Source organism: Salmo trutta, chromosome 26 (genome assembly GCF_901001165.1).
Source record: "Salmo trutta chromosome 26, fSalTru1.1, whole genome shotgun sequence".
In the NCBI taxonomy this organism is placed as follows: Eukaryota; Metazoa; Chordata; class Actinopteri; order Salmoniformes; family Salmonidae; genus Salmo; species Salmo trutta.
The window spans coordinates 23,874,591-23,897,542 of NC_042982.1; the positions used below are offsets into that span (position 1 = coordinate 23,874,591).

Sequence of the window (22,952 nt, forward strand, 5' to 3'; positions counted from 1 at the left end):
GAAAACTATTTTGCAATTATGTTAGCATAACTGAAAACTGTTGTTCTGATTAAAGAAGCAATAAAACTGGCCTTCTTTAGACTAGTTGAGTATCTGGAGCATCAGCAATTGTGGGTTCGATTACAGGCTCAAAGTGGCTAGAAACAAAGACCTTTCTTCTGAAACTCGTCAGTCTATTCGTGTTCTGAGAAATAAAGGCTATTCCATTTGAGAAATTGTCAAGAACCTGAAGATCTCGTACAACGCTGTGTACTAGTCCCTTCACAGAACAGCGCAAATTGGCTCTAACCAGAATGGAAAGAGGAGTGGGCGGCCCCGGTGCACAACTGAGCAAGAGGACAAGTACATTGTCTAGTTTGAGAAACAGACGCCTCACAAGTCCTCAACTGGCAGCTTCATTAAATAGTACCTGCAAAACACCAGTCTCAACGTCAACTGTGAAGAGGAGACTCTGGGATGCTGGCCTTCTAGGCAGAGTTGCAAAGAAAAAGCCATATCTCAGACTGGCCAATAAAAGAAAAGATTAAGATGGGCAAAAGAACACAGACACTGGACAGAGGTAAGAAAGTTATTTGTTTCTGGCCATTTTGAGGCTGTAATCGAATCCACAAATGCTGATGCTCCAGATACTCAACTAGTCTAAAGAAGGCCAGTTTTATTGCTTTAATCAGAATAACAGTTTCCAACTGTGCTAACATAACCATTTTGCAATTTTTTAATGTTCAATTAGCCTTTTAAAATTATAAACTTGGATTAGCTAACACAACGTGCCATTGGAACACAGGAGTGATGGTTGCTAATAATGGGCCTCTGTACGCCTATGTAGATATTCCATAAACAAACCTGCCATTTCCAGCTACAATAGTCATTTACAACATTAACAATGTCTACACTGTATTTATGATCAATTTGATGTTATTCTAATGGACAGAAAATTAGCTTTTCTTTAAAAAACAAGGACATTTCCAAGTGACCCCAAACTTTTGAACGGTAGTGTACAGTCAGTGAGTGGGGCATGTATAAAAAGCTGATAATCTGTTACATGCAAAGTCAACGGGCACAATGAAACAGTCTGTTGTGCTTAATAAAGCCAACTAACTTTATTCTCTGCGTTCAGAATAACAAAGAAACATATTACAGTTATACAGTATAATCCCAGTATAACACTGCAATTTAAGATGTATTATTATGAGTATATCAAGTAATTATGATTTTTTTCAGAGTGCCGTTTCTGTTTATAAGTGACCTTCTGTGCTTACTAATTACCTACTTTATGAATATTGGACATATTGTCCAGTTTTGACTCACAATTAACTGTATTTTCTTTATGGACACAATATACAATATTAATGGATGTACAGGCAATACAACTTTGTTAGAAAAAAAATGTCTACACATACATTTTTATCAGTAACAATACATCATAAGTATTAAACAATGTTTCAAATTGAAATTGTTAAAAATTACTTTTTGAAACATTATTGATATAGTTATTTTTTCATTGGTATTCTTTGTTTGTAAAATAACACTACTCAGGAACTGTTGTAAAATATTAATTGTTCATTCGTTGTAGTGCAAGAAATGGATACTGTTATATGCTTACTTCATTTTGTCAATAAAGACATAACATAAGTAACTGTATTTACTGTATTGTTGGGACTTTTTATTTGCAATTGACTACAGAAGAGTTGAACCTCTATTTTGAAAAATAATGCAGTCAACCAGACAACCCCGGAAGTGCAAAAACATAGGAAATGATCGCTTGCAACATTCTGCTATTTCAGGAAAGATACAATTTAACAATTCAGTGCGAATAACATTCTGAAGGAAACAATCAAGACTCACCACATTGTTAATCGGTTTCGATGAATGACGGATACATCTTGAGTTCGAGGGAAACGCAACATTCTTCAGTGTTTGTAGATATCACCATACTTTGTAGTATTTAGGCTATTTATTTAATCGATAGGGATACGAAGATATGGTGCTGTATGTGTAATTGAATTGAATTTAAGAAGAGATATAAAGGTAAAATAACGCTTACATTTGCATATTTTTCGAGACCTCTCAGAAATACTACGTTCTGTGATCATTTCTGGTAACAAACAAGTTGGTGTTTTTGCCCTTTCCGTCATTTCGAATGAACTGCTGAATTTACTTTAGTAAGAAATAGGGCACTGAAAGTGTCACCTAAATTGGTCTTTAAAGATCTGTTCATGTTCAGATCTGATAAATCTTAACCTTGTTCATAAAACGGCACAGAAAAGAACACAAGCATGAGTTTCTTCAGTTTTGGCCAAAGTGCAGAAATTGATGTAGTTCTGACTGATGCTGAGACGAGAAAGAAGGCTGAACATAAGACTGAAGATGGGAAGAAGGACAAATATTTCCTATTTTATGATGGGGAGACTGTGTCTGGAAAGATCAACGTTACACTGAAGAACCCTGGGAAAAGACTGGAACATCAAGGGATCAAAATCGAATTTGTAGGCCAGATTGGTGAATATACATCTTAGTTTAATGTCGAGACATCTATTCCAAATGAATCATAATAACTGCAATGGCCCCTTTTCTGTTGGACTTTTTGATCAACAACAGTAGTCATATGTGCCAATACGCCTAGATGCATTCTTCCATGAGGGAGTGATTCTATTGTGATGTGTATACCTGTCCTTCCTTCACAGAGCTGTACTACGACAGAGGAAACCATCATGAGTTTGTCTCCCTGGTGAAAGATCTGGCAAGGCCTGGGGAGCTTACTCAGTCACAGACCTTCGACTTTGAGTTCACCCATGTTGAGAAGCCCTATGAGACCTACACAGGCCAGAATGTGAAGCTGCGGTAAGGAAACATGCAGCCTGAACATTCTCTGCCAAAATAACTATTACTTTATGGCTCACTCTTTAACCCAAGTTCACCTTTGACCTGTCAGTCATGTGCCTAGCACTACTTCCTCATCAAGAGTAATGCTTGTGTGCTTCACATGCTCAAATGTATTGCATTACACACACAAATCATAATGACTGGTTATGATAATGACTATTTTCTTTTATAGGCTCAGGATGCAATGAGGATATGTTGTTGGATAACATCTGTTGAGATTACAGCATATTTGCTCAATGTCTGTTGGTTGTACTTGCAGGTATTTTCTGCGTGCCACGGTGAGCAGGAGACTGAATGACATCAGTAAAGAGATGGATATCGTGGTGCACACACTCAGCACGTACCCAGAGCTCAACTCCTCAATAAAAATGGAAGTTGGGATTGAAGACTGTCTCCACATTGAGTTTGAGTACAACAAATCCAAGTAAGGGTGATATAGATGAATTTTTTCAACACCCTCAGTCACCAATTTTTTTTTTTACTCAATTTACAAAATAACAAAATGCCACCACTTCTAGTCACAGGAACATGCAGAAACCATTGTAGTTTAGAACCTTTCCTTTGACTATGTATTGTCTTTATGTGTTATAGCAGCCCTGTGACGATCTCTCCTGTCTTCTACAGGTACCACCTGAAAGACGTAATTGTGGGTAAGATCTACTTCCTGCTGGTGCGGATTAAGATAAAGCACATGGAGATTGACATCATCAAACGGGAGACAACTGGCACCGGTCCTAGTGTATACCATGAAAATGACACCATCGCCAAATATGAGATCATGGATGGGGCTCCTGTCCGAGGTAAAGGATATAGTGAAGTGGATTGTATGTTTTTGAAAATGGCAATGCTCAACTACCCATCAGGTCTGACTGAGTGTTTTTATTATGTTTAAGGAGAGTCAATTCCAATCCGGTTGTTTCTGGCTGGCTATGAGATGACCCCCACCATGCGAGACATTAATAAGAAGTTCTCTGTGCGTTACTACCTTAACCTGGTGCTGATTGATGAGGAGGAGAGACGCTACTTCAAACAGCAGGTATGGAACAGGGGCTTCTGATGAGTAATTGTTAGCAGTGATCCCAGATAAAATTATGTGCCCTTAGAGGGAATTTATCAGGTGTCAGGTTCAACATAGTGTATCCACTGTGCTGCAATTTATATATTGCATTCCTATCTAGCATTAAATGTGTCCCTATGGAAATGCTTTAGTGATTAAGACAATGAGCTCAAGACCACTTCCTTCTCCTCCAGGAAATCACACTGTGGAGGAAAGGGGATGTGGTGAGGAAGAGTATGTCGAGCCAGGCCACCATCGGAGCCCAGCGGTTCGAGGGCTCAGCCAGTTCAGAGAGTGCTCTGGAAAAGGCGGCGAGGGAAGACAGCGGCTAAAGCTGCCTCCACTCATTCTCCTCACAGAAGGAAAAGTACAGAAGGAAAAGCTCACATGATCACTGATAAAGTAGCCCTGTTTATTAGGGCTGCTGAATAAAGGGATAAAGGAAGGATTAAGGGAAGACTGGAGGTAAACACCTGAACAATGAAAAAGAAGCCTGCATGAGGCATTACAGGGGCCTAAAATTCCGCTGCAGGTCAAGTCCCTCATCAACACACATATCCAGTGAAAGCAAAGCCGGCAACTTGTTTAGATCTCCCCCTGTGTGTGATACCCTAAAATGTAATATTATACTGTCTTCTTCAAATTATCAACTTTCTTCGTCAAAGTATATTTCTAGCTTTAGCTTTATATATGAATGGATTCTAACTCTGTATACAAAACTGTATTGTCATAGGGAGTTGAAGTCCTGAGTAACAGCGATGCATTTTGAAAACATTCCATACTCAAGTCAAATGAATTCCTGACATTTTGTGGTCTGTCATAATGAAATCTGAAATTCTAACTTTGCACAGATTATTTGTATCCATTGCTCCTCCACATACACATGCTCTCAGTTCTTGTGTAATGATTCCACAGTGAGATCATTGGAAGGTTTCTATTGCATTGTAAGTGTTGTCTAATTTCTTTGTTGAGTGAGAGGGCTGGATAAATTACTTACCTATTAATTTGTAAATCCTTCAAATAAGAGCCATTGAATCTCTCACCCTCTTATGCCGTTAAACCGTCATACAGTGATTAGCATTCAGACTGTGCCACATGACCATTACATTCACATGCTTTACCTAAGCATTCCAATAGTGTTAGGCAGGGATTTTAAGTGCTTGTATTTGAGGTCTGATAGTAAGGAGTCTTCTGTATCTTCCATGTTAGAGACTTGAAATGTTGTGCCTAAGTGTATCAATCTAGCAAATGAAATTCTGTTGCCTCAATATGTTTAACACATCTTTTAGCCATAGGTTTTCCTGTATTATTTGTGCTCTGCAAATTACTAATCTATAGCCCCTTTCCCCAAAACTGAAATACATTTGCCAAATGCCTTGTTATCCACAGACACGTTTTGGTATAGAAATAATTTAATGTCTGGACCTGATAAATATTTGACTGATGGAATGATTGATTGCCTTTACTCTTGGAAATGAAAATTCTGCATGTTTAGACTGAAATGATCCCTTTTAGACAGTGAAGGCAAGCACATGAACTGTCTTGCTAGTATAAGCCTCTTTAATATTAGAAATAAACTCCAGGCTGTCTCTTGACAAACACAGAAACCTTGAGACAATTTCCATTTAATACACAAGCATAATGGTTCAATAGACCTCAACTACAGTAAACATATTAGCAGCAGCATCATCATCATCATCATACACAAGACAGGAAAACTTCTCTCCAGGTCATTTTGTCAAAATCTTCACAGTGGGTTATTGTCCTCCAAACTCAGGACAAATTCAAATTCCTCTGAGAATTAAAAAAAAAGAAAAAATGTATGATTTTAGTTACAGAAAAGCTTTGTAAACCATGGTGAGGTGGCAATTTGACAACCATATTACTCAGTGTCACTGATCTCCACGTACCTCTGGTGAGGGGCTGGACAGACAGCCTGGCCCTGGTGAAGAGAGCCATGCCATTCAGGGACCCGCCTTTGGCCTTGTGCTGCAGGTGGATCTTCTTCAACTCAGACAGCGGAATGAAGCGCTTCAACATCCTCTCAAACTGGACATCAACCTGGCAGTCAAACATGAAACAAGCCAGCAGAGCACTAGTACAGTTTAAATTGAATTGCGACAAAAAGCCTGTTGCATATCAGTGATGTATCTTGATCTCAAGCCATCTGGAACACAAACAAATGTAAACATGAAACCATTCATACCATACTCCATTTGGGGTTGTCTGCCTTGCTGGAGGCGTCGTAATGGACATCTTTCTTGTCAAACTGAGTGTGGTCCACATAGGACTCCTTTACAATCTGGAAAAGAGAAAGCAGGTGTCCATTACGACCATACCTGAAACAGTGTATATTATCAACAGAAATAAGAACAGGTAGAGGCTCACCTTCATAACTCCAGCTATTCCAGGCTCCTTGCAGTTGCTGTGGTAGAAGAATGCATGCTGCCCCTCTTTCATGTCTCGCATGAAGTTACGGGCTTGGTAGTTCCGAACACCATCCCAACACCCAGTTTGGTTGGGAAGAGTCTTCAGATCCTCGATCCCAAACTGTGACATAGTAAGTAAGTAAGCCATAACGACCCACAGGGCAGGAGCCCATCTCTTGTTTCTGTATATCGTTAGGTAGCTTGATGTATAAGTATACACCCAGAACAGGATGGTAGTCTGTCACAGGGAATAACTCCCAATCCATTCCATTTATGCTGAAAGTTAAGCAGATGCATCGGGTCCCATTTTTTGAACCCCCAACCTTCCAATCTAAGGGTGGACACATTAACCACAAAGCCTCTGAGTTGGTAACAACTGTGACATGGAATAGCCTAGATATAATTTATCCTGAACAAGACATCACTATTGAGCAACAACAGGTCTTGACACAGATGACACCATCCTATTATTAAGCAGAATAGAATACCTTGACATCTACGCCATTTTCCAAGCGGCTCTCTGGCTCTGACTTCATCAGCCAGTGAAAATACTGTGGTCGTTCAGGTGATTTTCTTGCCTTTGAACTCTCCTGTTTTCCAGTGTTTCCTGAACCTGAAGCTTTCCTCTTCCCCCTGACTGCCTGACCAACCTCCAATGGGGAGTCCTCACTGTGGGCATTCGTTTTTGTCTCTTCATCGTTGCCTGGGTAATACATTCACTTATTAATAGCTATTCTAAAATCAAATCATAGTGGTAGTAAAGTGAGTGTGCAACAGTGTCAGGGATGTTGAAAAACCTTGCAATGGCATGTCATTCAGTGCACAGAAACGTGAACGCTTTTACTTACTGGATTGTAGTGTTCTTGTTGTTCCACGGGTTCTCATTTTAGGTGCCATGCCTGAGAGATGAAAGCAATAGTGGTTGGCTTGGAAGAACTAGAATCTTCAAGTCCCATTCCAATGATATCTAACCATTGGTGCGTGACAGTAGGTGACATTTGATTTACAGCAACAACAAAAAATAACGTGTTTCATTAAATCAGTTAATTATGCGAAGGATTGCATTGTTACTTACTGGTACGTTATAAAGATGCAAATCGAAGTGGTCGGAAAACATAAAAGGAAGGACTCTGAATGACGAAGAACTCCCGCGCTAGTGGCTTACGTCAAAAGCATATGATGTAGAAACAATTCGCTTTAGTTTGTTAATCTGTTTAGGCCCCCTTAATGTATCTGGTTTAGGCAAGCAATTGACCTTAGGGTATATTTCGATGGTTAATCAAATTACGAGAAAAATGTGCCCTTTCCTGAAAAAGTATAGAAGAAAACTAAGCAAGCGACCCAATATAAGAACTAAACGTATCTTGCGTAATGGAACTACATTTCCCTACAGCAGTAGCGTGATATAACCAATAACCAACATGGCGGCCATGGGAACGTTATCTGGAGTTGTCAGACTGAGTTCATACATCGGCAGAAGTCGGCGGTTAATATTTAACAGCGCACAGAGACGAGGAATAGCTTCGTGTATTGACCGTAAGCATTTTGGGTTTCAAAATCGTTGGTAGAGTAATGCAGACTTGCACTACTAACCATCTGACGCTTTAGCTAGTTGGGATGAGCTGAATAGCTCTCTAAACTAGCTAACGTTAGCTGAGTACTGTAACGTTAGTAGGTAACTGACTGCAGATAACGTTAGTGTTTTGTTTTTCATTGCCTAGTGTGCATTTTCCAGCAATGCATTCCTACTTAAGTACTAGTTAGTTAAATTGACCACAATTAGTAACGACAGACAGTAAAAACTAACGTTACTACCTAAGTAGCAATGTAACCTCTGGTCGTCAAGTTATACTCAATCGTTATTTTGCAGCCAAAGTAGTTGTGTTGATACAGTATTTTTTTTAAATATTTTTTTACATTTTATTTAATGAAACCGGACAAGATTTTATTTTACACCATTGACATTTTATCGACCTACAAGGTTTCACTTTGTACAATTGGCAGAAAAAACTTCCACAAAAACAAGGCAATAGCAAATGATTAACCATAACATGGCCACTCATCATGTTCAGTTGCTCTGAGGGTTTCTTCCGTGAAACAGGTCGTTATAGCCATTCAGTCAGTTGAGTTCATTAGTCCACACACCTTAACAATGTTCCTGAAGTTGTGGGTATACATTCTACTAGCTCTGCACCAATGATGTCATGGATGTGGTACTTGATCGGAATTTAATCTGAGTTGGTCTGTCTCTCCTCCAGGCTTCAGACTAAGTTATATTTGGACTTCTTAACCATGCCCAGCACAGCTTTACGACCCTGTATTAGGTACTTGGTGAATCTGACAGTTGGGGATAGAGAGCTGCCAGCATCCCAGTCAGAACCCACGACTTCACCAGTTGTGTTTTCTGAGCCTGTGAAGAGAAACTCCTTGAGCATTTTGTGTTTGTTGAAGCTCAGGTTGTTGTAGAAGGTCAGCACTTTCTCCAGGAACTTCTCCAATGTGCCCAGTGTCCATCTCCCCAGGACTTTAGCCTTGAAGTCTCCAGCGAACACCAACCCAAAGACCTCAGCGTCAAAGCCCAGCTGGAACATCAACACCTCCCCTGTTCCCTCAAGTCACTCAGCTGCATGCCCACTTGGGTCCAACCATTGTGTATAGTTGGTGTTTTAGGACAACTTGTGGAAGGGCGTCATTGAAGAGTTTGCGTGAGAATGTTATAAGGTCATGCAAGTCGGCTTTGAGGTCCAGTGGTCCCTCTTCTCCATTGTTGACAGCACCAAACTGCTTCTCATTGCGAACTCTTCGTTTCTTCACTTTAAATGTGTCTGGTATAAGGCCCTGTTTTCTGTTCATAACTGACATAAAGTAATCATTGCTGTAGCAACTCCTCGTCAAACAAGATTTTCAAATTGTTTTTGTGTTGATATATTTTAACAGTATGAATTTTGAGATTGCATGCTGGTGTACAGGCAGGCCTGCTTGAGGACAGCCACTTGATACGAATTGGTCAGCCATGGCTCCTTTCGACCTCTCTGAGGCAGGGGTGTGTGTACTATGCCCCCGTCTTTAAATGTTTTTATTTATTTATTTAACCAGGTAGGCCAGTTGAGAACAAGTTCTCATTTACAACTGCGACCTGGGCAAGATAACGCAAAGCAGTGCGACAAAAACAACAATACAGAGTTACACATAAACAAACGTACAGTCAATAACACAATAGGTAAATCTATATACAGTGTGTGCCAATGTAGAAGAGTAGGGAGGTAAGGCAAAAAATAGGCCATGGAGGCAAAATAATTACAATTTAGCATTGACGCTGGAGTGATAGATGTGCAGATAACGATGTGCAAGTAGAGATACTCGGGTGCAAAAGAGCAAGAGGATAAGTAACAATATGGGGATGAGGTAGTTGGGTGCACTATTTACAGATTGGCTGTGTACAGGTGCAGTGATTGGTAAGCTGTTCTGACAGCTGATGCTTAAAGTTAGAGAGGGAGATATAAGTCTCCAGCTTCATTGAATTTTGAAATTCGTTCTAGTCATTGGCAGCAGAGAACTGGAAGGAAAGGCGGCCAAAGCAAGTGTTGGCTTTGGGGGTGACCAGTGAAACATACCTGCTGGAGGGCGTGCTACGGGTGGGTGTTGCTATGGTGAGCTGAGATACGGCGGGGCTTTACCTAGCATAGACCTATAGAGGACCTGGAGCCAGTGGGTTTGGCGACGAATATGTAGTGAGGGCCAGCCAACGTGAGCATACAGGTCACAGTGGTGGGTAGTATATGGGGCTTTGGTGACAAAACAGATGGCACTGTGATAGACTACATCCAGTTTACTGAGTAGAGTGTTGGAGGCTATTTTGTAAATTACATCGCCAAAGTCAAGGATCGTTAGGATAGTCAGTTTTACGAGGATATGTTTGGCAGCATGAGTGAAGGAGGCTTTGTTGCGAAATAGGAAGACGATTCTAGATTTCATTTTGATTGGAGATGTTTTAATATGATTCTGGAAGGAGAGTTTACAGTCTAACCAGACACCTAGAATATGTGGACAACTACAAATACCTAAGTCAGAACCGTCCAGAGTAGTGATGCCAGTCGGGCGGGAGGGTGCGGGCAGCAATCGGTTGAAGAGCATGCACTTAGTTTTACTTGCATTTAAAAGCAGTTGGAGGCCTCAGAAGGAGTGTTGTATGGCATTGAAGCTTGTTTGGAGGTTTGTTAGCACAGTGTCCAAAGAAGGGCCAGATGTGAATGGTGTCGTCTGCGTTGAGGTGGACAAAATAGTCCAAATTGGTGAAGTGAAATGAAAAAAATTCAAAACAATAAAAAACTGAAAAGTGGTGCGTGCATATGTATTCACCCCCTTTGCTATGAAGCCCCTAAATACGATCTGGTGCAACCAATTACCGTCAGAAGTCACATAATTAGTTAGATTGTACACAGGTGGACTTTATTTAAGTGTCACATGATCTGTCACATGATCTCAGTATAGAAAGGCACCAGAGTCTGTAACACCACTAAGCAAGCGGCACCATGAAGACCAAGGAGCTCTCCAAACAGGTCAGGGACAAAGTTGTGGAGAAGTACAGATCAGGGTTGGGTTATAAAAAAAAATATCAGAAACTTTGAACATTCCACGGAGCACCATTAAATCCATTATTCAAAAATGGAAAGAATATGGCACCACAAACCTACCAAGAGAGTGCCGCCCACCAAAACTCACAGACCGGGCAAGGGGGGCATTAATCAGAGGCAACAAAGAGACCGAAGATAACCCTGAAGGAGCTGCAAAGCTCCACAGTGGAGATTGGAGTATCTGTCCATAGGACCACTTTAAGCCATACACTCCACAGAGCTGGGCTTTACGGAAGAGAAAAAAATGCCATTGCTTAAAGAAAAGAAATAAGCAAACACGTTTGGTGTTCGCCAAAAGGCATGTGGGTGACTCCCTAAACATATGGAAGAATGTACTCTGGTCAGATGAGACCTAAATTGAGCTTTTTGGCGATCAAGGAAAATGCTATGTCTGGTGCAAACCCAACACCTCTCATCACCCCGAGAACACCATCCCTACACTGAAGCATGATGGTGGCAGCATCATGCTGTGGGGATGTTTTTCATCGGCAGGGACTGGGAAACTGGTCAGAATTGGAAGAAATGATGGATGGCGCTAAATACAAGGAAATCCTTGAGGGAAACCTGTTTGTCTTCCAGAGATTTGAGACTGAGACGGAGGTTCACCTTCCAGCAGGACAATAACCCTAAGCTGCTAAAGCAACAATTGAGTGGTTTAAGGGGAAACATTTAAATGTATTGGAATGGCCTAGTCAAAGCCCAGACCTCAATCCAATTGAGAATCTGTGGTATGACTTAAAGATTGCTGTACACCAGCAGAACCCATCCAACTTGAAGGAGCTGGAGCAGTTTTGCCTTGAAGAATGGGCAAAAATCCCAGTGGCTAAATGTGCCAAGCTTATAGAGACATACCCCAAGAGACTTGCAGCTGTAATTGCTGCAAAAGGTGCCTCTACAAAGTATTGGCTTTGGGGGAGGGGGAATAGTTATGCGCACTCAAGTTTTCAGTTTTTTTTGTCTTATTTCACAATACAAAATATTTTTTATCTTCAAAGTGGTAGGCATGTTGTGTAAATCAAATGATACAAACCACCCAAACATCAATTTGAATTCCAGGTTGTAAGGCAACAAAATAGGAAAAATGTCAACTTAGCCCATAGCCCCTGATGGGCCTACATCTAATTTCAGATAGTTTACAGTAGCCTAGACAAGATGTAGGCAAGATGTAAACTGAATCATTCATCAGCTTGCTTACTTCAAACAGAAACATTTATTCAACATGTATAGCGAGGCGATTTCAAGGTAAGAAGTGCTTGTTTTCCATTAGCCTGCTTTAATAGGCTACTGAGGATGGGGTCATGATTTCAATCACTGAATTAAATATGAATTATATGTGCTTGTCAAAAACAGCCCATGTATATTTTTTTGATTTATTTTTCACCTGTAGCCTAATCAGACTACTGTTAACATCAATCTAATGTGTTCTAACAACTGATCGGCAGTTGCGATAGAGCTTTGATAACTTCCAATTTAATTAACTAACATGTCCATTAATAATTGGTTTGCCAGCTCCAGGTAGGCTACACAAGTGGCACATTAATTTGCAATGCCCCCAGTGATATTGTCATTTCGACATATTTCTTGTATCAAATGGTAGCCGACAGTTGCATATATATTAATAGGCTACTTTATGGCCAACGGAGGCACATTTATAATTCTCCACATTTAATGTCAGTTTCATTGAGGCCCATTCTAAATATATCACAGACAGTGTCACCAGCAAAGCACCATCACACCACCTCCATGCTTCACGGTGGGAACCACACATGCACAGTAGGCGAACGGATGATCTCTGCATCTCACAAGACATGGCAGTTGGAACCAAAAATCTCAAATGTGGACTCGTCAGACCAAATGACAGATTTCCACCAGTCGAATGTCCATTGCTCGTGTTTCTTGTTATTGGTGTCCTTTAGTAGTGCTTTCTTGGCAGCAATTCGACCATGAAGGCCTGATTCACCCAGTCTCCTCTGAACAGTTGATGTTGAGATGTGTCTGTTAGTTGAACTCTGAAGCATTTATTTGGGCTGCAATTTCTGAGGCTAGTAACTCTAATGAACGTATTTTCTGCAGCAGAGGTAACTCGGGGTCTTCCTTTCCTGTGGCAGTCCTCATGAGAGCCAGTTTCATCATAGCACTTGATGGGTTTTGCGAAGGCACTTGAAGTTCTTGAAATTTTCTGGATTGACTTACCTTCATCGCTTAAAGTAATGATGGACTGTCGTTTCTCTTTGCTTTATTCAGCAAATTATGGCTCTTGCCATAATATGGACTTGGTCTTTTACCAAATAGGGCTATCTTCTGTATACCACCCCTACCTTGTCACAATGCAACGGATTGACTCAAATGCATTAAGAAGGAAAGAAATTCCACAAGGCACACCTGTTAATTGAAATGCATTCCAGGTGACTACCTCATGAAGCTGGTTGAGAGAATGCCAAGAGTGTGCAAAGCTGTCATCAAGGCAAAGGTTGGCTACTTTGAAGAATGTCAAATATAAAATATATTTTGATTTGTTTAACACGTTTTTGGTTACTACATGATTCCATATGTGTGTTATTTCATGTGTGTTATTTCATAGTTTTTATGTCATCACTATTATTCTACAATGTAGAAAATATTAAAAATAAAAACCCTTGAATGAGTAGGTGTGTCCAAACGTTTACTGGTACTGTATATATTTTTAAAAGAAATACCATGGTGGCTGCAGTGCAACTTAGAAATAGCCCAAAAACCTGCAACTTGCTAACAATACATTTTCACCTGCGACATCGTTTTCAAAGTAGCCCAATTTGTCCGGAACACCGCTAACATGGCAACACTGTTCTGGCCTGACCTACGTTGAGTTGGACGGCTGTGAAGAAAGGGCGTGTGTCATGTTCAATGGTTGTTTGAACTTTTTCACATGAAGAGAAATAGTATGTTTAAAAGGATTCTGGTCATTTTTCCTTACTCTACAGTACTATCATTGTCTTATACCGCTAGGCTTTATTCAGTATGTGCCCTGCGTGACACTATTCTTAACTCCCTCCTTGCAGCTGCTCATGGCCTCAGCGATGAACAGAAGGAGTTTCAGAAGATGGCCTTTGACTTCGCAGCCCATGAAATGTCTCCACACATGGCCGAGTGGGATGAAAAGGTACTAACCACTGTGCAGTGCAGCTTGTTTAGCTAGATTTTTGAGCCACTTTAAAATCGGACTCCTTTCAACCCATCCATATCAATGGAAGAAATGGAACGGTATCAAACATATGGAAACTACATGTTTGACTCCTTTGCATCAATGCCATTCCAATGAGCCTGCCCTCCTACAGCTCCTCCCACCAGCCTCCTCTGCAATCACTCATCCCCTTTTTTGTGTAAGAGGGCATTTGTTTGAACGTAAAAGCATATTTTTTTTATTGTTCAGGAAATCTTCCCGGTGGAAACCATGCGAAAGGCTGCCCAGCTGGGGTTTGGGGGGATCTATGTCCAGCCGGAGGTGGGGGGATCTGGCCTGTCTCGCCTGGACACCTCGGTGATCTTTGAGGCGTTATCGACAGGCTGTGTCAGCACCACAGCCTACATCAGCATTCATAAGTAAGGCCTGGCCAATGCCAGCAATCACCACAACATTCAACCTCTAAAGGGTCTGCTCAAGAGACCCCTGCTTTAAATTAATATCTAGTCATATGCCTATAGGGGATTTTTGGTGTATATGGGGTAGAGGTCGACCGATTATGATTTTTCAACGCCGATACCGATTTATTGGAGGACCAAAAAAAAGCAATCGCCGATTATTTTTTATATATATATATATATATATATAATGTGTTTTATAATAATGACAATTACAACAATACTGAATGAACAATGAACACTTATTTTAACTTAATATAATACATAAATAATGAAACATGCTCAATTTGGTTTAAATAATGCAAAAACACAGTGTTGGAGAAGAAAGTAAAAGTGCAATATGTGCCATGTAAAAAAGCTAACGTTTAAGTTCCTTGCCCAGAACATGAGAACGTATGAAAGCTGGTGGTTCGATATTCCCAGTTCTTCAATATTCCCAGTTAGGTTTTAGGTTGTAGTTATTATAGGAATTATGACACGTCGACTATTTCTCTCTATAACATTCGTTTTTCATTTACCTTTGACTATTGGATGTTCTAATAGGCACTTTAGTATTGCCAGCCTAATCTCAGGAGTTGATAGGCTTGAAGTCATAAACAGCGCTGTGAAGCAAGCATTGCTAAGAGCTGCTGGCAAACGCTCAGTCAGACTGCTCTATCAAATCATAGACTTAATTATAATATAGTAAACACAGAAATACAAGCCGTTGGCCATTAATATGGTCAAACAAAACGTTTATTCTTTCAGTGAAATACGGAACCGTTACGTATTTTATCGAACGGGCGGCAACCCTAAGTCTAAATATTGCTGTTACATTGCACAACTTTCAATGTTATGTCCTAATTATGTAACATTTTGGCAAATTAGTTCGCAACGAGCCAGGCGACCCAAACTGTTGCATATATCCTGACTCTGCGTGCAATGAACGCAAGAGAAGTGACACAATTTCCCTCGTTAATATTGCCTGCTAACATTAATTTCTTTTAACTAAATATGCAGGTTTAAAAAATATACTTCTGTGTATTGACTTTAAGAAAGGCATTGATGTTTATGGTTAGGTACATTCGTGCAACGATTGTGCTTTTTTTGCGAATGCGCTTAAATCATCCCCCATTTGGGGAAGTAGGCTGTGATTCGATGATAAATTAACAGGCACCGCATTGATTATATGCAACGCAGGACAAGCTAGTTAACTACACATGGTTGATGATATTACTAGGTTAACTAGTGATTTTGTGAAGATTGATTGTTTTTATAAGATAAGTTTAATGCTAGCTAGCAACTTACCTTGGCTCCTTGCTGCACTTGCGTAACAGGTGGTCAGCCTGCCACGCAGTTTCCTCGTGGAATGCAATGTAATCGGCGTCCAAAAAGGCCGATTACCGATTTGTTATGAAAACTTGAAATCGGCCGAAATTAATCGGTCGACCTCTAGTATGGGGTGTTCATTAATGGATTAATGCTCATTTCTGTGCAGCATGTGTAACTGGATGATTGACACCTTCGGCAACACTGAGCAGAGGGAGAAGTTCTGCCCTGAGCTTTGTACGATGGACAAGTTTGCCTCTTATTGTCTCACTGAGCCAGGTTGGTATTTTGTCTTAATCTTTCTAGTATATGATAGTGTGTCATGCATTGACACCATGAACCTGTATAATGTGGTTAGGAAGCAGTTTTATTTCTGAATCTTTTTGTCTTATTGAATCTCATTTCACGTTTCAGGCAGTGGCAGTGATGCTGCTTCGTTACTCACTACTGCAAAGTTGGAAGGAGACCATTATATCCTCAATGGTTCCAAGGTACTGTTTTTTTTATTTCCTCTCCATACAATAGCTGATAGAATAAATCGTGATATAAAGTGGAAGCTCCTATCTCACTGTGTATGTGTCCTACTGCAGGCCTTCATCAGTGGAGGAGGAGACACAGACGTGTACATAGTAATGTGCCGGACGGGAGGGAAAGGTCCCAAGGGGATCTCCTGTGTGGTGGTGGAGAAAGACACTCCAGGACTCAGCTTTGGCAAGAAGGAGAAGAAGGTAGCTGGCATTTGATTGATGTTGATATTGTCTTAAATTGGTCATTTGGAATACAATCCTTATGTCTTATAAACTGTAAAGCAGGAACCTACAAACTTACATGGTCTGTAGTTCATGTCCTCATGTCTAAGTGAAGCCATGTCCACCAGTGGGCATAGTTGAGTCATAGTCGTGTTGAAGCCCTGAGGGATGCAGTGATTCTCCAACTGAGGCCTCTGTTCTCTCTCTCCAGGTGGGATGGAACTCTCAGCCAACCAGAGCAGTGATCTTAGAGGACTGCCACGTCCCAGTGACCAATCGGCTGGGTCAGGAGGGACAGGGCTTCAACATTGCTATGAGAGGCCTGAACGGAGGCAGGATCAATATTGGTGAGATTGCACCAGATTTACCTTTTGTTTCAATGGTTTGTATTTGATGGCCATCTATATGTTTTTCTCAAGTCGGTTTTGCTTAACCCATTTTATTCACAGGTTTTGAAAACACAACCAATGCTCAGGTGTCAGCTACATTAACTTACATTGGGTTTATCTGCCTGCAGCCTCGTGTTCTCTTGGGGCAGCCCATGCATGTGTACAGCTGGCGAGAGATCATCTGTTAGTACGCAAGCAGTTTGGAGAGACTCTCTCCAACAACCAGGTAAGCATACCATCAAATCTACGGCTTTGAATTGGGAAAGACCTTTAGTAATCCAATAGGATATTTGATTCTGGGTTCCTTCTGTAGTTCCTGCAGTTTAAGTTGGCAGAGATGGCAACCAAGCTAGTGGCGTCACGTCTGTTGCTGCGCGAGGCTGCCCTGGCATTGCAGGAGAGCAGATCTGACGCTGTGTCCCTCTGCTCCATGGCCAAACTCTTTGTCACTGACGAGTGCTTCAACGTGAGTCAATATTATCTCTTTAAATGGTTCTTATGGATAGACCCCAAATAATTATGAAAATACTGTTATTTTAGTATTTACTGTAAAACTTCCATTAGCCTGGGCGTGTATTTGCTTAAACTGCAGCAGACTTATTTTGACATGCAGGGATCAGTCATTCAACGCAAGGTAGAGATGCAGTGAAATTCCACTTCAGCAGACCCGTAAAATGCAGACAGTGCACGATTAATTACACTTTTTTGGGACTCAGAGCTTATTATAGGCCAGTGTTTATTTGCTAAAATGTGAAACGATGCCCGGCCATTAAGAGACCAATGCTTGTTGGAGACTCAACATTTAATGGACGTTTTACAGTAAGTGGTCTCCTTTTGCACACTGGTAATGATGTAGTCTATCAGATGTAGCTGGACATCTCTCTCACATACATCGGTATCTCTGCCCTCAACAGATCTGTAACCAGGCACTCCAGATGCATGGTGGATACGGTTACCTCAAAGACTACGCTGTTCAGCAGTTTGTCCGGGACATCAGAGTACACCAGATACTGGAGGGTATGTATACACCTTGCTTACCATGACAAAGCTGTCCTTCTGAAATTCTGCTCTATAACAGATGGTTATCAGTATTTGAATGGTAATGCACACCTCTTTATAAACTTAGGCACTGTTGTTGCACTGACGTTTTACCCTTTTATACTTCCTTTCTCTTTCAGGAACAAATGAAGTGATGCGGATGATAATTGCCAGAAGTTTACTGTCAGAGTCTGGATAAATGTAATGCCATGGGCCATCCAAAAATGGACTTTCTGCTGTCCTGAAGGGATGGTGGTGGCAGCCATGTGGTGTTTGACTGGATCCCTCAAGTGTCTTGAACTCACCCTCTTTTAAAGGGGGAAAATACTATAGCAGTTTTGTTTTTGAGATTACTGTAGACTAAAGCTGTCATTAGGTCCTCCTGTCCTGTTTGCATGGAATTAAATGTTATGTAAACATTCATTTAGGTATTTTAAATAAGTTGCTCATTGAGAGATACAGTTTGGAAGTGGAACCACGTTAGAAATGTAATATTTCTCCATGCTGTATTTTTTAGTAAGTATTGGGGTGAAGCTTTTTGGTTGTCTTGCAATAAAAAACAATGCATCTATATCAGATGGTTAGTTTGACATCATGTCCTCTCCTGCACAAAGTGGCCTTTCATGTGTATTCAGTTATGATGGCAACATTTGAAACATGAGCAAGTTTGGTTCTCATGACACAATTCCAGTTTAATCCTAAAACAAATGTATCTAGGCGGGTTGGATGACTGCAAAGTTTCATGTATGGTGTGTGTACTATAATATTTGGTGCTCAAATGTGACTGGATTGTCAGTCATTTACACTCAAAATAAAGCTGTCAGACAGCACTAGATAAGTTTAAATGTTGTGCATTTTCTGAGCTATGTTACGATGAAAACCATGTTTATTTAAAGTTTTAAAGGTCCAATGCAGCCGTTTTCTCAATATCAAATTATCTCTGGGTAACAATTATGTACCTTACCGTGATGGAAATTCTTGTTCGATGCTTAAAAAAAAATAGCTCTTATACTGAATGGCCATGATCATTTTCACAATTTCACAGTATTATTCCAACCTCAGAACACAGGGAAATCACATTTGTGACTGCACTGGGCCTTTATGAACCTTTTGGAGTTAAGGGAAAAATATTTAAAACCCAGATCTCAGCCATTGAACAAACATTATAGCCTAGCATTATCAATGAATTATACATTCCAACTACCTAATTAAGATTAATATATTCTCTCAGTATACATGAATGTGATAAAACCACAATATTCTTATTAGATACATGTACAAGTATGGGTCAACGCTTTGTCTTTAAACATTTCCAGTATTGAAATTCTATAAAATACCTGTATAGAGCATGTATGGCAGGTTTTACTGGAGTTGTAACAACTCAACATGAACAGTTGGCCTGAGAAGACTGTCAAGGAGGACTAAGGGAGTGTGCTTTACTGCATATCAGGTATTTGCGTGTGCGTGAAGTTAAATGTTTAACCCATCTCTATGGGCAGTGATGTGCTTTCAAGTGTCAACATGATGTGGGTTCATGAGCATGTTCTCTCCAGACAACACCTCCCTTATCAATGTCCATGTCATAACTGGCATATAACAAACAATTTTACACAATGTATATAAGTCAAATACAGTGCATTTGGAAAGCATTCAGACCTCGTGACATTTTCCACATTTTCTTATGTTACAGCCTTATTCTAAAATTGATTAAATAGTTTTTTTCCCATATCAATCTACACACAATACCCCATATTGACAAAACAAAAACAGATTTTTACAAATTTTTGCAAATGTATTAAATAAATTATGGAAAAATAACATTTACATAAGTATTCAGACCCTTTACTCAGTACTTTGTTGAAGCACCTTTGGCAGCGATTACAGCCAAGAGTCTTCTTGGTTATGATGCTACAAGCTTGGCACAATTGTATTTGGGGAGTTTCTCCCATTCTTGTATGCAGATCCTCTCAAGCTCTGTCAGGTTGGATGGGGAGCATCGCTGCACAGCTATTTTCAGGTCTCCAGAGATGTTAGATCGGGTTCAAGTCCGGGCTCTGGCTGGGCCACTCAAGGACATGCAGAGACGGTCCCGAAGCCACTCCTGCGTTGTCTTGGTTGTGTGCTTAGGGTCGTTGTCCTGTTAAAAGGTGAACAATCGCCTCAGTCTGAGGTCCTGAGCGCTCTGGAGGTTTTCATCAAGGATCTATGTACTTTGCTCTGTTCATCTTTCCCTCGATCCTGACTAGTCTCCCAGTCCCTGCCACTGAAAAACATCCCCACAGCATGATGCTGCAATGACCATCCTACACCGTAGGGATGGTGCCAGATTTCCTCCAGACGTGACGCTTGGCATTCAGGCCAAATATTTCAATCGGTTTCATCAGAGAATCTTGTTTCTAATGGTCTGAGAGTCTTTAGGTACCTTTTGGCAAACTCCAAGTGGGCTGTTGTGCCTTTTACTGAAGAGTGGCTTCCGTCTGGCCACTCTACCATAAAGGCCTGATTGGTGGAGTGATGCAGAGATGGGAGAACCTTCCAGAAGGACAACCATCTCCACAGAGGAACTCTGGAGCTTTGTCAGGTTGACCATCGGGTTCTTGGACACCTCCCTGACCAAGGCCCTTCTCCCCCTGCTTGCTCAGTTTGGTCAGGCGGCCAGCTCTAGGAAGAGTCTTGGTGGTTCCAAACTTCTTCCATTTAAGAACGATGGAGGCCACTGTGTTCTTGGGGACCTTCAATGCTGCAGAAATGTTTTTGTACCTACCCTGTCTCAGATCTGTCTCAACACAATCCTGTCTCGGAGCTCTAAGGACAATTCCTTCGACCTCATGGCTTGGTTTTTGCTCTGACATGCACTGTCAACTGTGAGACCTTATAAAGACAGGTGGACTCCAATCAAGTTGTAGAAACATCTTAAGGATGATCAATGGAAACACGATGGAACCTGAGCTCAATTTAGGGTCTCATAGCAAAGGGTCTGAATACTTATTTAAATAAGGTATTTATGTTTTTTTTTATATACATTTGCAAAAATTTGAAAATCTGTTTGCTTTGTCATTATGGGGTTTTGTGTGTAGATTGATGAGGATACATTTTCATATAATCCACTTTAGAATAAGGCTGTAACATAACAAAATGTGGAAAAAGTCAAGGGGTCTGAATACTTTCCAAATGCACTGCATACCGATTCAACAACCTCTTCACAAACAACTTGCTAAAAAAAAGGTGTTTTAGAGAATAATTAAGCAATAAGCCCCGGGGGGGTGTGGTATATGGCCAATATCCCAAGGCTAAGGGCTGTTCTTATGCGAGATGCAAAGTGGAGTGCCTGGATATAGCCCTTATATTGGCCATATACCACAAATCCCCAAGGTGTCTTATTCCTATTATAAATCGGTTATCAACGTAATTAGAGCAGTAAAAAGATATACGGTCTGATATACCACGGCTGCCAGCCAATCAGCATTCAGGGCTCGAACCACCCAGTTTATAAAAGGCCTTAAAGAATATAGAATAGGCCTTGTTTTAACCTTAAAGAATCTGAGCATGGAAAATAAAAGCAAAAACATTTATTTAGCAAAAAAGATTTGAAAACAGCTAAAAGAATAAAAACAAATCAATTAAGTCTTTGAACTTGTACAGACTTGAATGCAGGTGATTCTACAAGTGTCTTCTTCAGCATGAGCTCTTCTTTCTACTCTGAACATCATTTTGAACGATCACAATAAAAAAGTGTTTTTAATTCCAAGCAAATCTTTCTCTACTCTATGCAATCTTCCTTTAAGGAAAGTCTTTATCCATTTGCGTCAGTTTTTTGTGCTCAGTAGTAAAACGGGAGACCCTCCAGTGGGCTATACCAGTGATCCAGCCTGGCTCTGAGTGGGCACCATGACGGGCACAGCACCCATACGGGCCAGGGTGGTGGAGCTGATGGGCGAGGTGAGAGGGCGTGGTACCTGGGGCTGGGCCCCCTCAGTCTTGTCGGGGTCTGTGACCATGTGGCCAGGTGGGGAATGGGATCCAGGTGGGGAATGAGGTGGGGCACCGTTAGAACTGGAGGATCTGCTGTGTCCATAGTGAGGCATGCTACTGATGCTGGGGGGTCGGCTGTGGTTGGAACTGGGGGGTTGGCTGTGCCTGTGTGGAGAGCTGCCACTGATGCGGTTCAAGCTTGGAGGTCTGCTGTGCCCATGTGGAGAGGGGGCACCGATATTGTTAGAACTTGGGGGTCGACTGTGCCCTTGGGGGGAGGGGGCACCAATGTTGTTAGAACTATTGGGTCTGCTGTACCCATGTGGAGAGGTGACACCAACATGGTTAAAACTTGGGGGTTGACTGAACCCATGGGGAGGAGTGTCAACAATGATACTAGTGCTGAGGAGCCGGGTGTGGCCAGGGGGTGGAGTCCCACTGATGTGGTTAGAACTGGGGGGTCGACTGTGCCCTTGTGGATAGGTGGCATCAATGTTGTTAGCAACACAGAGGGGTCTGGTGTGCCTGGGTGGAAGTGTGCCACTGATGTACCCTGGGAGGCCCTGCAGGGGGTTGAGCTCTCTAGGCCGAAGGCGGTAGGCGTTGAGCACAGAGCCTGTGTCAGAGGCCGGGGCAGTGGGGTAGGGGAAGTTTTTGAGCTGCTGGGGGTCTCCCGGATGGGGGCTCGTGGCTATGGATGACAGCGTGCCATTTTTGGAGATGATGTCTGAGCCTGTGCCACTCTTTGCCCAGGAAACACGCTTGGGTGCCTGGGCATCCTCCCTGTGATGGATAGACAGACAGACAGCCAATGAGAGAACACCAACCAAGATCATATCACATGCTACACACATCCTCCAACCATCAACCTGCAG

The 22,952-nt window shown here is 41.4% G+C and overlaps 4 protein-coding genes and 1 pseudogene across 7 annotated transcripts in view; 2 read left to right on the forward strand and 3 right to left on the reverse strand.

The window, feature by feature from the left end:
* The first annotated feature begins 1,727 nt into the window (after nucleotides 1-1,727).
* Nucleotides 1,728-4,941, forward strand: LOC115163464 (vacuolar protein sorting-associated protein 26B-like). Its single transcript, XM_029715354.1, has 6 exons — nucleotides 1,728-2,499; nucleotides 2,685-2,841; nucleotides 3,143-3,307; nucleotides 3,508-3,683; nucleotides 3,777-3,919; nucleotides 4,135-4,941. Exons 1-6 carry the CDS (start codon nucleotides 2,277-2,279, stop codon nucleotides 4,270-4,272), a joined length of 1,002 nt encoding a protein of 333 aa, XP_029571214.1. The 5' UTR covers nucleotides 1,728-2,276; the 3' UTR covers nucleotides 4,273-4,941.
* Nucleotides 4,942-5,549: 608 nt separating this feature from the next.
* On the reverse strand, nucleotides 5,550-7,719 carry thyn1 (thymocyte nuclear protein 1). The gene is made up of 7 exons (XM_029715355.1): nucleotides 7,445-7,719; nucleotides 7,218-7,268; nucleotides 6,858-7,072; nucleotides 6,329-6,490; nucleotides 6,147-6,242; nucleotides 5,851-6,001; nucleotides 5,550-5,734 (listed from the first exon to the last, which is right to left on the reverse strand). Exons 2-7 carry the CDS (start codon nucleotides 7,264-7,266, stop codon nucleotides 5,688-5,690), a joined length of 720 nt encoding a protein of 239 aa, XP_029571215.1. The 5' UTR covers nucleotides 7,267-7,268; nucleotides 7,445-7,719; the 3' UTR covers nucleotides 5,550-5,687.
* Nucleotides 7,720-18,950, forward strand: acad8 (acyl-CoA dehydrogenase family, member 8). The gene is made up of 11 exons (XM_029715353.1): nucleotides 7,720-7,905; nucleotides 14,042-14,142; nucleotides 14,413-14,582; nucleotides 16,099-16,208; nucleotides 16,344-16,420; nucleotides 16,520-16,657; nucleotides 16,890-17,025; nucleotides 17,196-17,293; nucleotides 17,381-17,533; nucleotides 17,982-18,084; nucleotides 18,246-18,950. The coding sequence occupies exons 1-11, from the start codon at nucleotides 7,791-7,793 to the stop codon at nucleotides 18,302-18,304; spliced, it is 1,260 nt and encodes a 419-aa protein (XP_029571213.1). The 5' UTR covers nucleotides 7,720-7,790; the 3' UTR covers nucleotides 18,305-18,950.
* On the reverse strand, nucleotides 7,968-9,222 carry LOC115163465 (serine/threonine-protein kinase 19-like; annotated as a pseudogene).
* A 2,709-nt stretch (nucleotides 18,951-21,659) lies between the features above and the next one.
* Nucleotides 21,660-22,952, reverse strand: part of esamb (endothelial cell adhesion molecule b) — a 76,051-nt gene continuing 74,758 nt past the window's right edge. For all 4 annotated transcript variants that reach the window (XM_029715356.1, XM_029715357.1, XM_029715358.1 and 1 more), the window contains one exon: nucleotides 21,660-22,860. In XM_029715356.1, the coding sequence (XP_029571216.1) occupies nucleotides 21,957-22,860 (904 nt within the window). In that variant the 3' untranslated portion in view covers nucleotides 21,660-21,956. The remainder of the gene's footprint in view (nucleotides 22,861-22,952) is intronic.